The following is a 14,261-nucleotide window of genomic DNA, read 5'->3' on the forward strand; positions in this document are numbered from 1 at the left end:
GTGAAGATACCTTCTTCCTAAAGCTCTCCTTGGAGTTTTCTGGCCCTGGATTGAAGGAAAGCTCCCCTGCTGCATCATCATCCCATTTTGCCAAAAAGCCCTGCCCACAACCTTTTAAAAACTACATTTGTTACACCTCCTCCAATGATTCATTTTACACATGCTGTCTGTTTCCTTCTGGGACTCTGACCCACCCCTGGGGATTAAAAAGAATGAATAGGTCATGTTGCTGCCCTCACAACATGTCATCCAATCTGCAGGCTGGCTCCCCTGGCACGTGACCTGTGCGGTTCCCCAGAGCCCTGCTCCCAGATGGGCCCCATAGTTGGTCTAATGCTCTGCTGCCATCACTCGGAACTCCTGATAATTTTTGAACCAGGGCCCCCAACCCCCATTTTCATTTTGCATTGGGCCTCACAAATTATTTAGCCACTCCTGCAAATATGGTACAGATGTTGGACACAATGCAACTCTGATAACAATAACGCCATTTATTGAGGTCTCACTCTGTTCCAAATACTGTTCTTAAAATTGTGTGCGTATTCACTGATTTAATCCTCTCAACACCCAGTGTGGGGGAAATCCTATTAGTACGGGGCACTTTTTAGATAAGAAACCAGAGGCACAGAGAAAATTTAGGTTATTTGCCAGGAGTCACAGGGCTAGAAAGTACAGAATGTGAGATTCCACTTCAGACTTTCTGGCTTCTTCTATGCTACTCTGCTTCTGCAATGGAAGCACAAAAAGAAAAGCCATTTGAGCAGTATTATGGCTTGAATTTAAGATTCGGAAAATATCCTGTGTGTCCTATGTAGAAAGATTAACCACAGATCCAGCAAGGACAGAAAATCTGTGCAAAATAAGTAATATTGAATTTTTCATATCATGACAGCATAAGAATAGCCGAAGGCATTTGTAAATATTAATAAATCTTTTGATTTTGACATGTCTCATAGTGTTGAATAAAATCTAAATGGGATTTACATCTGTTAATCCCAACATTTAAAAAAGCTATTTTCCTTTGTTGCTAACCAACTCCAGGAAAGCTATTCAACAACAAGAACAAAAATATTTGTTGTTTGCCTCCAGGAAGAAGATAAATAATTTCTAAGAAATAATCTAATGATAGTATTCATTTTTAAAATGCACAGTTGTTTCTTTAAATGCAAGCACTATACTCCATTGTTTATGAAAAGAAAAAAGGAAGGGCACACCATTGTAAAGACAGATATCTTCATGGTCTTGGACTTTATAAAATGACACACATCCTAGTTTAATTCTTACACCAAACTATTAAACATCATGCAAGGTCTTGGTTGCTAAGTTTTATGTAATATTTATGTAATTCACTGTCTTCCAAGTACAGAAGACACCCTCTCTTTAGTCATGAAAGTTCGTTGTTGTTTTCTTTTCTCCCCAAACCATTAACAATCTTCTTCCTAATCTACAAATGATTTTTTTTGTCATTTTAAACATTCTACACTTTAATTCATTATGTTTCTCCCTTTGTAGATTATGATTTACCACAGCCATTTAGACAAGACACACAAATCAGGGGTCACCATTTGGTTGTAGGGGTTCTTGTAAACATTTCTAAAAAGGCAGGTGAAGACTCCCACTGTTATTTTTATCGCACTGTCATAACATTAAGATCCATAACTGGACCTTACACATCCCAATCTGACATCAACATCACAACAGATCCCTTCTCCTCCCAAATACATGAGCCGGTTGTCAGGGCTGACTGGTGTGTTTTAAAGGCTATCTTGGCCAAGGGTATTATTTTAAGAGATGAGCAAATGGGGAAACCCCAGAGCTGAGCCAATAAAATATGAAGTTGAGGTGCAAAGAAGCCCTCATAAACGTGGCTTAGAACAAGGGGTTCATTGTTTCAAGCCAACCCTTGCAGTGGCTCCTCTGATCTCAGCCCCTCTCTGTGCGTCAGGAAAGCCTCTTCCTTCAACCTGTGGTTTTCTTTTTTTTCAAGCTGAGCTATTACGTTATTTATGACTGTACATGTGAGTAGCCAGTCTGTACGCTTCTTGTACACAGACACTGAGAGCCGCCCTCCCTTTTCCCCACGTTGGTATTTCTGTGTGGAAGGATGAAAGGGTTTTCCCCTGGAGCTGATGTGGCTGGGGATGTTGAATTAGCTGCTGTGTCAGTATGAGGTAGACTGAGGATTTCCCAACACATCCTACACCTGCACACCCAGGCCAGCTTCTGATGACTCAAGGCGTTTGTGTCTTTCTTTCGAGGGCTTTTTCGAAAATATTCTGTTTGTCTCTCTGTCTCATTTTCATTATGCTATGTCTCTGTGACCCCTCATCTCCTTATTCTCTCTCATCAGCTCTTCTCCACTTAAGAAAAGGAAATCTCTTCACAGAAGTGGCAAGGATATTCATTAAAACTAAATATAAGCAAAAGTGTCATATAAACTAAAAGAGAATCGCATTTTTTATTAGAGTTTCCGTTTTGTAGTTTTTGTTTAATGTTGCATGTTTCTCCCCCCACCCCACCCCCTTTTTTTTTTTTAAACTTTCCCTTAAACTTCCCCTTTTAAATTTTAATTGATGTTCTATTAAATTCTGTCAATGGGATCCTCAGGCAGAGGGTGAGGAAGCAAGGAAGAATGCCATGGTGGAAGCAACAATTACAAGGGATGGCAGCAGAGCAGTTCTCCTGCCCTGGGGAGCTTTGCTCCTGATGGAGGAGGCCGTAATTGGCACATCATAACCTTTCCTTCCAAACTAAAGGGGAAACAGGAGACTGTACCTAAATGATCACTCTGTAACTAATTGATTTCCAGCTAATCTAAGCCTCCAGCTATGAAGAAACTAGGACCAAAGGCAGATCCCAGGAAGGGTGGGGGCCTTAAGGAGAAGGTGCCAAGAGAGCCTAGGGCTAGAAAGACCTCAGAACTAAAGAGAAAAAGCAAAAAGGGGAGGGGAGGGGAAGGAGAGAAGGAAGGGATGTTTTTTAAAATGGAAGAATAAAAGGGAAGGCATTGGGGAGGTGGTGGGTGAAGTATTCCCAAGCCTTTCTGGAGGATGTTATCATACCTTCCTATTTCCTGCTGCTACTTCTCACTAAAGGTTTACACTGGCTGTTTGTGAATGACCATTAAACTTCCAAAAAGCTTTTACTTGAACTGTGATGGGAACTATCTCTGCTGCCACGCCCATCATGGGACAATAAAATGCATTTAAAGGAAAACAAGAGTCCCTTTGGTCACACTGATGAATGCTACAGGTTGTTGAAGGGGAGCGAGACCTCTCCACCCAAAGCAACTTCTTTTCTCTTCAGAAGCTGAGTTTTAAAGAATGATACTTCTGCCGTTATTAGCATTGTGATTCCAGATATAGTCCAGGAATGTGTACTCTAATGGATTTAGATTATCTTTCCTCCCATCCCATTCTGCCTCCCTCAAAAAAAAAAAAAAAAAAAAAAAAAAAAAAAAAAAAGGAAATAAAAAGAAAAAAGAAAATCTTGCTTGTGTTTATGGGCATGTTTATGTTACACAAGTGTTAATAACCCTGTTGGAGACACGACATGGATAGGCATCTTTAGGTAGATCTCTATATAAATTCCTCTCCACTGGGCACTTGAGTCAGCCAAAAACAACAATAAATATTAATGATGTCTTTCAAATCTTTCAACAGAGTACATAAGCATTGTTTTTTTCTTTTCTTCTAGTGCCAGGAGAGTTTAATAATTTGAGGAAGTAAGAGGAGAAGGGTTAATTTAAAGTTTTGAAAGCATTTTTTAAAAAATTTCATGCCTTATCATGCTAAATATTGTTATAAAATAAATACATGTAAGTATTATATTTATATATTTTTCTACTTGAGAATTAATATATATTCTTAAAATATATCTAAGTATTTGACTCTAAGACAACTGATCCAGTCAGTTGAAAACCATTAATAAACCCAAAGTTCTTCTTTATCAGAAAAATACATGGAGACTAAGAATGATATAAACATAAATTTCCTGTATTTACTGATTTTTTAATTCCTCTAAAACATCTACAACATTGTCATTTTAATTATACTAACACCATGTCACTGATTTCTAACTAAAAGATCTTAGAAATGCTCTACATGTTTATGTTTATATAAACAGAAGATATACTTAAATATTACAAGAAAATTACCAAGCAACTTCTTTTATTTGCATAGGTATTTGATATAGAACCTTTAACATTTTTTATAAAGAAATGGCTAAACAAGAACAAATTTACCATAAACACACTTTTGTTTCTAACTAACTACTGTAGCATTGACTAAGAAAAAAAAATTCACTGATATTCAATAGTTTTCTGGACAAAACAGAGAAGTCTACCTGTAAAAGCTAGATACTGTAAGACTGACTCAAGTTGGCCTAAAAATAATGCATAGAATAGAGTGGAAAGCTTCTCTTCACACAATTACTAATTAACATTTGTTTCTTAAAAATAAACAAATCACTACAATAATTTAAAGGTCAAAATACTGTGTTGAGTTACATAGTCAGTTGTTTACATTGATCTTAACACAATTTCTTTACATTATATTTTTTTCATTTGGTAAACTAAATTGTTTTTCACTTAAGGACAAAAAATTATTCTCATCTGACATTTTTTAAATAGATATTTTGTTAAATATGATTCAGAGTTTGAAATAAGTTTAATTGTTCTTGATAAGCAAAATTTATGTTGAAAAAAATGTCTTCTTGAATGACAAGATAATTGTAGAAAATCTATTATTTGACTTGAAATGACACAGGCAAGCATTCATAAAAAGGATGTTACTAGATCCTTCTTATATAATTTATCTTATTATGAGAAATGTCAACAGATTCTTTTTATATATTTAAATATCCAGGTGACTTCCTCAATACAATTCCCTTGCCTATTGCTAATTTGATCATTTGCCCTTAGATACTAAAATTTAAAATAAAATTATCTTGAGTCTTATAAGAACATGAAACAAGTTGAAGATATTTGCTAATGAATGATACATAAGGACACAAATTCTCAGTGCAGTTAGCAATGATATTACAGTGTCACCTTTTCTAAGTACACTTTGACCTATTTTATCAGGAAAAAATACAGAAAATCTTTTTACTAAGTAATGATAGGTTGCAACTTTTGGATATATTAGAAGGTATGGTCTGGGGATAATAAAATGAAATTGTGGTTCAATTTTCCTCAGAGACTGGTAGGAAAATTCAGTATCAGAATTAATTTATCAGTAATTTAATGTGAGGAATTTAGTTTGGAATATTAAATTTTAAAAAGTCAATATGGTTTATTTTTGAAGATAAATCATTACTCAGCAGTTCAAGAATGATAAAAATAAATAAAAATTTTCTGAAATTTATATACAATTATTTCTCTAGAGTAAATGAATAATTATTTTTCATGGTATATTTAATGAACTAGTTAGTTATTATAATGCAAACAATATAACCAAAATTTCATTGATTTAAAAATATAATCATTCTTAAATAATCAAAATAGTTCTAAAAGTCATTGAATAAAACTATTTATTATTGGTTTTGATTTTCTTATTCTATGTCAATTTATAAAAAGTAATGGCATATAGGTTCAAAATTATACTTAATTCCTTTCTAAAACACAAATACACTTCTTTTGTGAATGATCAAAATATTTAAATATAATAAAATATTTTACTAGAACAGATTTATGTCTGGGCTATTGTTTTTTAAAGTATATAATATAAGACACTCTTTCAAAACAGATTTTAGGTGATCTGAACTGATATTTTCAGTGATTTATTTTGTGAATATGTAAATCATGCCAGATTGACATTTTTCTATTAAAATAGTAAAATTAATTTAAATTATTGAATAATGCTTTAGAAATTGCCACAAAGTAAAAATATATCATGAGCCACATTTGCATGTTACTTAAAGAAGGAAAAGCAATAAAACAAATTTAGAACTAAGCTATATTTTAATGGCTTGGAAGTTTCAAATGAAACCTGTTAATTATATGTCAAAGAAAAGGTGTCCAGGACACCTGATTAGAGCAACCAATGATGACTTACTAAAACTTAATAAGGAGAGCTTTGTCTCTGGTAACATGGAACATATGATTTATTATGCACCTTATCCTTCATGCTAGGACTGCTGAGAGCAAATGAGCAGAACACATTAAGCAACATACATTATAAAAGTATCATGTGCTATTAGGAGTTGTTGCTATCTGACTTTTCAAAGAATATTTTTGAGATATATGAGGAAGTTTTTAATTAAGTCTATAATCAAATATGTCAATTTTAAATCAAAGCCGATTGCATATTTAAAACGGTTTTTAAAGTTCTTACATTAAAATGTTCTCAATTCTTTCAAGTTGATTAAACTTGTTAACACTATTTTTAGCCTTCAAAAATAAACATATTCTATCTTTTCATTATCTTGAATGTCTGAAGAGAGTAAATTTTTACCTTCTGTATCTATTAAGACATTTAAATAAAACTATAGCACTTGTAAATTCCTTTTAAATTGGGAAACTTTAATATTATTGCAAAATGAAATATAAGGCATTAATTTACCATTTGAGAGTGCCAATCTTTTAAAACTGCCATGAAAGTATCAACATTGAGAAAACATAATTTTAAAAATTATTATATAATAATGTTACTAATTAAAGAATTTCAATTAATTTTTATCTCAAAAAAAAAGAAATTCTGTATAGGAAAAGACCATCCTGGCATGATTTACATTTCCCTTGATTCTAAAAATAATCAAACAGTTATTATATATTTTAATAATTACAGTTTAAAAATGTTAGATTGAAACTTTGTTTCTAAAATATTTTTCAGAGAATTTCAGTATCTCTCACTGAAGCTATTTGAGAGTCTTCTTTTACATTATTATTTGATCTTGTTTAATTTCATATCAATATTTTTGCAGTAGTTGCCTCTCCTGAATGAGTGATTTTGAGTAGCATATAAATATACACTTATATGTTTCTAAATTATTAACCAAAATATAGCTCAAAATGTCACTTTTACTTTTCTGTCTGTAACTGCTATTTAAAAATAGTCCATTATTATTTTTTGCTCTTATAGTTATTATGTTTTATTATAACTATCCTCATAAATCTCCTTTTTTTTTAGATGATTGCCTGTTTATTCATACATTTATACACTAACTAAGGTTGATATTTTAACAAGCACTGAAAAGACCCAAATCTACCCCAAGTATATTTGCTCAATTTTAGCTTTTTATATTAAAAATAAAATACATATATGACTTCATTGCCTAAGGCAAAACCTTACATTGCATCAATGAAAGAAAGGAAACAGAAGCCGGAGAGGAGAGTTATAGAAAATGACTTTATGTAAACATGACCACCTATCAGGCAGCTACTTTACCATTAGAAAAACTTCCACTTTGTAATAACACAGATTAACAAATAAACGAACAACATACCTAAGTTGACAAAGCTCATGACCATGTCAGCATCATTCAGAAAGTTGGTATCATGTAGGCTAGCTAGAGGAGGACTCTGGGTGGTCAGGGGCGTCGTTCGAGATAACTGTATGCGACGCGGATATCCATTGGGAGAGGCTGGGTGTCCCTTTCTTGCTCCTCTGGGCTCTCCTGCCAGGGATGCCCTCACTGAGTATTCCGACTCCTCCGGATTTTCTTCGCTGGCCATGGCGTTGTAGAGGTCCAGCATGAAGAGAGGTGCAGAGGAAGCTTGCTTTCCAGGTGAAAATGGTCTGGGTCTGTGAGGCAGACCCAAGATAGAGAGAATTTCCCTCTGTATTTCCCGTCTTTCATGGTTCCGCAGTCTTCTATAAATAAAACTGGAGTGAACATGATTGTCTCCCAAACCTCCTTTTGCATAACCCAGTAAAACCCAGCAGCTCCAGAGGAAACCCACAATACCCCTAAATAAAAATACACTCAGATGCATTTTTGTCCAAAAGCAAAGTTGATGTTTTCAGTCCTTCTTGTCCTCTTTAAAAAAAAAAAAACCTAAGTTTCAAGGAGGTACAATTTCCCAGTAGCAGAAAAAACAAATTTACCTATTCTTCATGACAGTGACATTTCTGTACCCAACATCCTCACTGATTTTCCTGCCCTATTTTAAATATTTTGGAATATGTCAAGAGTAGTTATCTCTAAGAAAGCTGAAACTCAAGTTTCCAATTATCCACAGTTGTTAAGAGTTTTTGCTGCATTGATGTAGCAGAAGACGGCTAATATTATTTGATCAGATGACCTAGGCATTCCTATATGAATGTATGATAATCAGGCCTTTGGTATTTGAATGAACGAAAGTTGATCTTCTGACAAACTGTAGTTCCCAAAGTTATCTTCACTGGATCTTGAGTTCTTCTCAACCCTGAAGCTCTTTCCAAGACAAATCCTGATTTCTGAATCACAGATCTATGCTGATCTGCACCTTGGTGTTGGAATATATATTTGTCCGGCAGCCTGGTGATAACTTTAACATCTTTTGTGTCGTCTTAGTGTAAAATACGACTCAAGGTTGTACTAGTCAAGTAAATGTGTTTCCCTGTAGTTACTTGAAAACCTTCCTGTAAGTCCATTCACTCCCTTTCTCCTTCTTACAGTTAATTCCACCTCCAGCAGGCACAAATATACCAGCCCTCTTCAAGGGAGATCTAAAGAGTAATGTAAGCACAACCCTGCTGGGAAAGAAGAGGCTTCTCATTGTAATTTGAAACTGGTAAAGCAAAAAAGAACTTAACCCTTTTGCTACCAGAAAAGCCTCCATTTTCGCAATTTTATAGCCACGTATCTGACACAGAACAGTGGTGAATGGGGCATATAAATTCTAGAGGGGGGAAAAAAGCCAATTTTCAAGAAGCAGATTGAAAATGTTGCCACCAATGTTATGTAGTAGTCTTTCAGATCTTTCTTTTATAGTACACATTTGAAACACTTCTGCGTGAAGTCTCAGGTTGTGGCTAAATGAACATGATATGTTTCAGTTCTGTATTTGAGTGTATTCCTGGTTTTTACAAGTTATTAAAGTTCACTTCTTACAAAATAAGAGGAGGAGTTGTAAATTGAGGTTGATTTGTTGTTTCTTAAGTACAGCCAGATCTTTTACAGTAGAGAATTAATCACCGGTAATTATGCTTTACATATCAAAGTCCTAGTTACAATAATTCAATAATGGTAATTAGGTAGCCCAGCTTCAGTGGTATTTAAATACCAATATTTTAAACAAAAAAGTATATTCATATTTCTCTCATTAAGTAAGTGTGGTTGAAATACAAACACCCTAAAGATATAGTGTCATGATTCTTAACTTTTAAGTCCTTTTAGTTGAAATGCAAACAGACTTACAAATTAGGTACTTCCCATTAACTGTGCTCAGCACTTTGATTGGCTTTAACCCATGCAAATAGACACAAGTCAAATATTGTTCACGACCACATGCAGATTGGAATTTGCCTGTTTAAAAGTTGATGGGTATAATGGGGAAAGTGCACACTTTTCTAAAATACCATGCTTAATCCGAGGAAATGAGCAAAGTACGTGTTTATCCTTCATGTTTAATGCCTTTAAAAATTGGAAGTCTCAATGTTTTTGTGCAGCTATAATTTTCCTTACAAGCTCTCCCTTAACCTTGGGGCTCACAGTACGTTCATTGTCTAGCATAGTATTCTGATAGCTGTGTTGATTTATCAAGCAAATTCTAGCATGATTATGAAATTTTAATGTTTTTCCTTTACTCTGCCTACAAGCACCCGCTTTTTTGTTTAATGTATTTTAAAATATTTCCCGTGAGTGTCTAAATCAAAGCCATATTTCTCACAAGTCCTCATTTCATTGGTAAAGGCAAGCTACTGAAAAGGCTTGCAGGATCTGATTGTATGTGTAACTTTTTCTTACACAAACTCACGGGGCTAAAATGTGATGATGCTATTTAATATTTGCCTTACTGAAAATTCTTTGTTAATAGCCATGTGCAGTAGAGGCACCCAATGTTGGCATACATAGAACACGGATATTACAGGACATTTTGGAAGTAAAGGAAGAAATACCGTTTCAATAAGAAATGGTTTAAACCACTAAAATTCTTGAAATTGTATATTCCACATCCAAACCAAATGAAGAATTTTTTTTTTTTTTTTTTTTTTTTTTTTTTTTTGGTCATTGGTGCAAATTCAAAGCAAGCACTTTGAGACAAAATGTTTCCCTTGGCATTTATGAAAACACACCCCCAATAAAGTATACGATGGTTTTCTTCTGCATTCTGCAATCAGTTATCCAGGTAAGGAATTTGCTCCCTGTCTCTAGAACACAGCATAGAGCTACAAGGAGAAACTGGCCACTAAAAGAAGGGACAACGCCTAAAATCTTCCACGTGTGCTTCTTTTTTCCTTTAGGGACAGGTGGAAAATAAAAATGAACCTAGGCAGCACGAGTCTCAAAAACTCACTTTCCTAAAGCATGATTTGTAATATCAACCATTGTGATTGTGATTCAATTGCTTAACCAGGCACATAGCCTACCTCTATATTGGAAATCGATTGTTAATAATCTGGGTCAGAATTTTTGGTATCTACTCACCCCCTACCTTCTCTTTCAACTGAGACTAGACTTGGCAAACATTCATTTTTCAAAAGGATCAACATGTGCAATGAGAGAAAGAAAATAAAGATGACAAAAACCTGCCGGGAACAAAGAGGAAATACTAACCACCAAACAAAGAGTCAGACTCATTTTCAATGAAAAGTAAATGTACTTTACCACATCGTTTGGTTTCCCAGGTAGATTTATATCTAAGGATAGGGAAGCAATTTGAAAGATAAAGTATGCTGCAAGTATGTGGCATAAATATTTTACATTTCAGAGCATGTATTCAAAAAGTGTAGAAGTCAGTGAAATTATTGAATAAATATCTGCTGAGAAAGAAGTTAAGACAGGAAAACATCCAGGGCAGCATAAGAACTGTTTCTAAATACAAGTACATTTCAAAAAAAACTCACCTTGCAGAATGTACTATTTGATTGGGGTCTATACTAATAGAAGTGACCTTTCAGAGGGCAAAAGAGACAATTGAATCCAAGTAGAAATACTTCTCAAATGTTATTTCTTTTCTGTTTGTTTTGTCTTCCCTAAAATTTGACACTCTTAGCCCATAAGAATGTAAACCTACTATGTCCCATAGCCTGACTTCATTTTCCCCCAGACTTTCAAGGCTGCAAAAAACTCTTTTAAAACCCCCTCAACAGAAAGTTGCAGTATTTTGTACATCTATTATGTTCTGGAAGGGTCTTCCTATTTCATTTCTAAGTGTCTCTTTTCATTGTAATGTTGGTTTCTCCATGAAACAAATTTTTTTATGGAAACGTAGAACTGTAGTGAAAGACAGATGTCCAATATAAAGGGTACCTGCATTCCTAAACCATCTCTCAAGCTTGGAAAACAATCCAAAATCATTTTAATATCATCATAAAATTCTTAGGCAAAAGCTACCTGAGATTGGATTGTAGGGAGTAAGGGGAAAGGGTGGGAAATGAGGAGGGGTTGGTGTTGGAGGGAAAAGGCAGGGAATCTTTTTGGTGAGTACATGCACAAGTACAGAACAGAGCAGCATCTGTGATATCAAACTGTCTTCAATTCACTCTTTTTTTTTTTTTTGAGCCAAAAACATAGCATAGAGAATGTGGCACACATAGAAGTGGTCCCAAGGAAAACAGAATGGTGCTATAACACCACCATCTGACTTAAATTCTCCTGTCATACCTGAAAGGGGCTGCAATCATGCAGTCCACACTGTTTGTCTATTTAATGAATACTTGCTAAGGAAAACTTAGAAATGAGTAACAAAATACAATCACTAAAACTGTTTTGAAATTTTTGGCATTATTTTTCATAGATGATGACATTATTGAGTATTTTTAAGGGAATAGAGTATTTTTCAATATGTTTTGTATTATTGTATATTTCTAAGATTGTTTTATATTATTTCAAGAGGGTGGGTGCTAATAGTCACTTAAGGGAGAATAAACAAACATTTAATCACTAGAAATCAAACACTGTTAATAAAATGCCCATCTAAGGGTTGTATTTGAAAAATAGACTCCACTTACCTGACCTCAGAAACATTTGGTCAGAGACATTATTGGAGCAGATGCTTTATCCATCATCCAAATTGACAGAATATTTTAAATAATCAGGTTGGTCATTGAGCCATTGTGTAGTTAACCTATAAGAAATATCTTCATTTGTAGAGCAGTTGATAAATTTGAAAGCTCATTCACAACAATTCACAACTGGAAAATATGTATTCATTTAACAGATATTCATTGCATGCCTGCTGTGTAACTATACTATGTTTACATGCTTTAGATATACAAAAAATTCAAACCAGGTTCTTGTCCTCCCAGAGTTTTTAATCATATGACATTATCCTTTCACTTGATTTAAGAGCATAAAATTATTTAACTGTGGTTATAATTGAGACACTTCTTTTTTTCTTCTTGAGAGATTCGCTAGAATGCAAACTGTATAAAAGTAGGGGGTGAGTTTATTTTGTTAACCAGTGTCAAACAGTACATATTAGTAGTTCAACTAATATTTGTTGAACAATCCATTTTCTTAACAATGATGAACATTATTCCAGAGATTTTTCTTTTAAGGTCAGTATTCTTTGGCAACAGAGCTGTAAAGAGTCATTAGGCACACTAGTTGATGAATTACTGCAACCCTTGTTAGGTTGGCTCACCCCACTTTTTATAAGGAAACTTGCAGGTTGCATGCTTAATCCCACAGTTATGAATCCAAGTGCTAACTTTGGTCAATACTAGGTAATTATAATGACCTAGAAGGAAAAGTATCATGTAATGAATCGTATTAGCACTTGCAAAGTCTATCATAATAGAGAGAGCCAAATAGGTGATTGCCTATTGAATTAAAGTGGCCCTTGACTCAAAAGAGCAATTTCTGTTCCTATCAATTAATACCTCACTTCTTTGAGTTATAATGGCTTACAAGTTTTGTTTTAGATTTTTGGTATTCTTTTTATGGCCCATATTACAATGCAAGAAACCCTGAGAGTGCCTACTTTTTAACAAATATTAGCAATTAACACCATACTTGCTAAGGCTCAAGAGGTATGCAGTAGTCCCCATTTCTTTGTAGGTCTATATTCCTAGATCCCCAGTGGATGCCTAAAACCATGGATAGTAGTGAAATATACATACCTATGGTAAAGCTTAATTTATAAATTAGGCACAGTAAAATGAAAATATTAAAATAGAGTAATCATAAAAAAGTACTATATTAAAGGTTATGTAAATGTGGTCTCTCTCAAAATATCTTATACTGTTCTCACCTTTTCACTTGAAAGAAGTACTTTACAGTTTCTCTTTGGCATATCTAAGTTGCCATCCTCACTACTCATATACTTTGGGACCATTATGAGAAGAATACGGATTACTTGAACTCAAGGACAGTGATGACTCATCAGCAAATTTGATAATGGAGGCAACTACTAATTCACCAACAGGCAGATAGTATAAATAATGTGAATATGCTGCACAAATGGATGATTCATGTCCCAGGCATGGTGGAATGGGAAAACATGGTATCTTATCATGCTAATCAGAACAGTGCACAATTTAAAATTCATGAATTGATTATTCATGTAATTTTCAATCATGGTTGACTGTGTAATTCAAAATGTGGAAATTGAAACCACAGATAAAGGGGGACTACTGAATATAGGGTTGAGTAGACACTGGGATGAGGTGAGATCAGAAAATGCCTAGAGTCTGGGAAAAGGTACTTGATAAGGCAGGTTGGAGAGAACCAAAGAAAAAGTCTTTAAACCCCCACTATTCTTACTTTACAGAAGTCATCCTACCACCACATTAGCCAATTCAAAATCTACAGAAATGTTATATGAAAAATACAACTGTCAATATATCCCAAATTCCCATGAAGAGCAAGTTAATCCTCAATGGAAGATAAAATATATTTACAGTGTTAATCACCTTATGCTCATAATGAGACAATTTGAAGGAAATTTAAAAATCACCTAATGCAAAATTGCCTGGATAGCATATGCACTATTTATTATCTGCAATGCTTTAATTAAATGGCCCTACTTTTCCATAGCATCTTTTTGCCCTCAGGAAACATCCAATATTTCATCGAATCATCATCAAAAGCTTTAGGATAAATTTAGAGCCTAATAAATTAGCACCAATTAAATCACAAAAATTGTCCACTCAGCAACAGAAGAAAAATATATG

The 14,261-nt window shown here is 34.2% G+C and overlaps 1 protein-coding gene across 1 annotated transcript in view; it reads right to left on the reverse strand.

The window, feature by feature from the left end:
• BMP5 (bone morphogenetic protein 5) overlaps positions 1 to 8,657 on the reverse strand; it is a 115,274-nt gene extending 106,617 nt beyond the window's left edge. The window contains exon 1 of the mRNA XM_084890878.1: positions 7,444 to 8,657. Coding sequence (XP_084747004.1) covers positions 7,444 to 7,933 — 490 coding nt within the window. The 5' untranslated portion in view covers positions 7,934 to 8,657. The remainder of the gene's footprint in view (positions 1 to 7,443) is intronic.
• Positions 8,658 to 14,261: the final 5,604 nt, after the last annotated feature.

The sequence above is a fragment of the Pipistrellus hanaki genome (assembly GCF_964339955.1).
Source record: "Pipistrellus hanaki genome assembly, chromosome: 7".
NCBI classification, from domain to species: domain Eukaryota; kingdom Metazoa; phylum Chordata; class Mammalia; order Chiroptera; family Vespertilionidae; genus Pipistrellus; species Pipistrellus hanaki.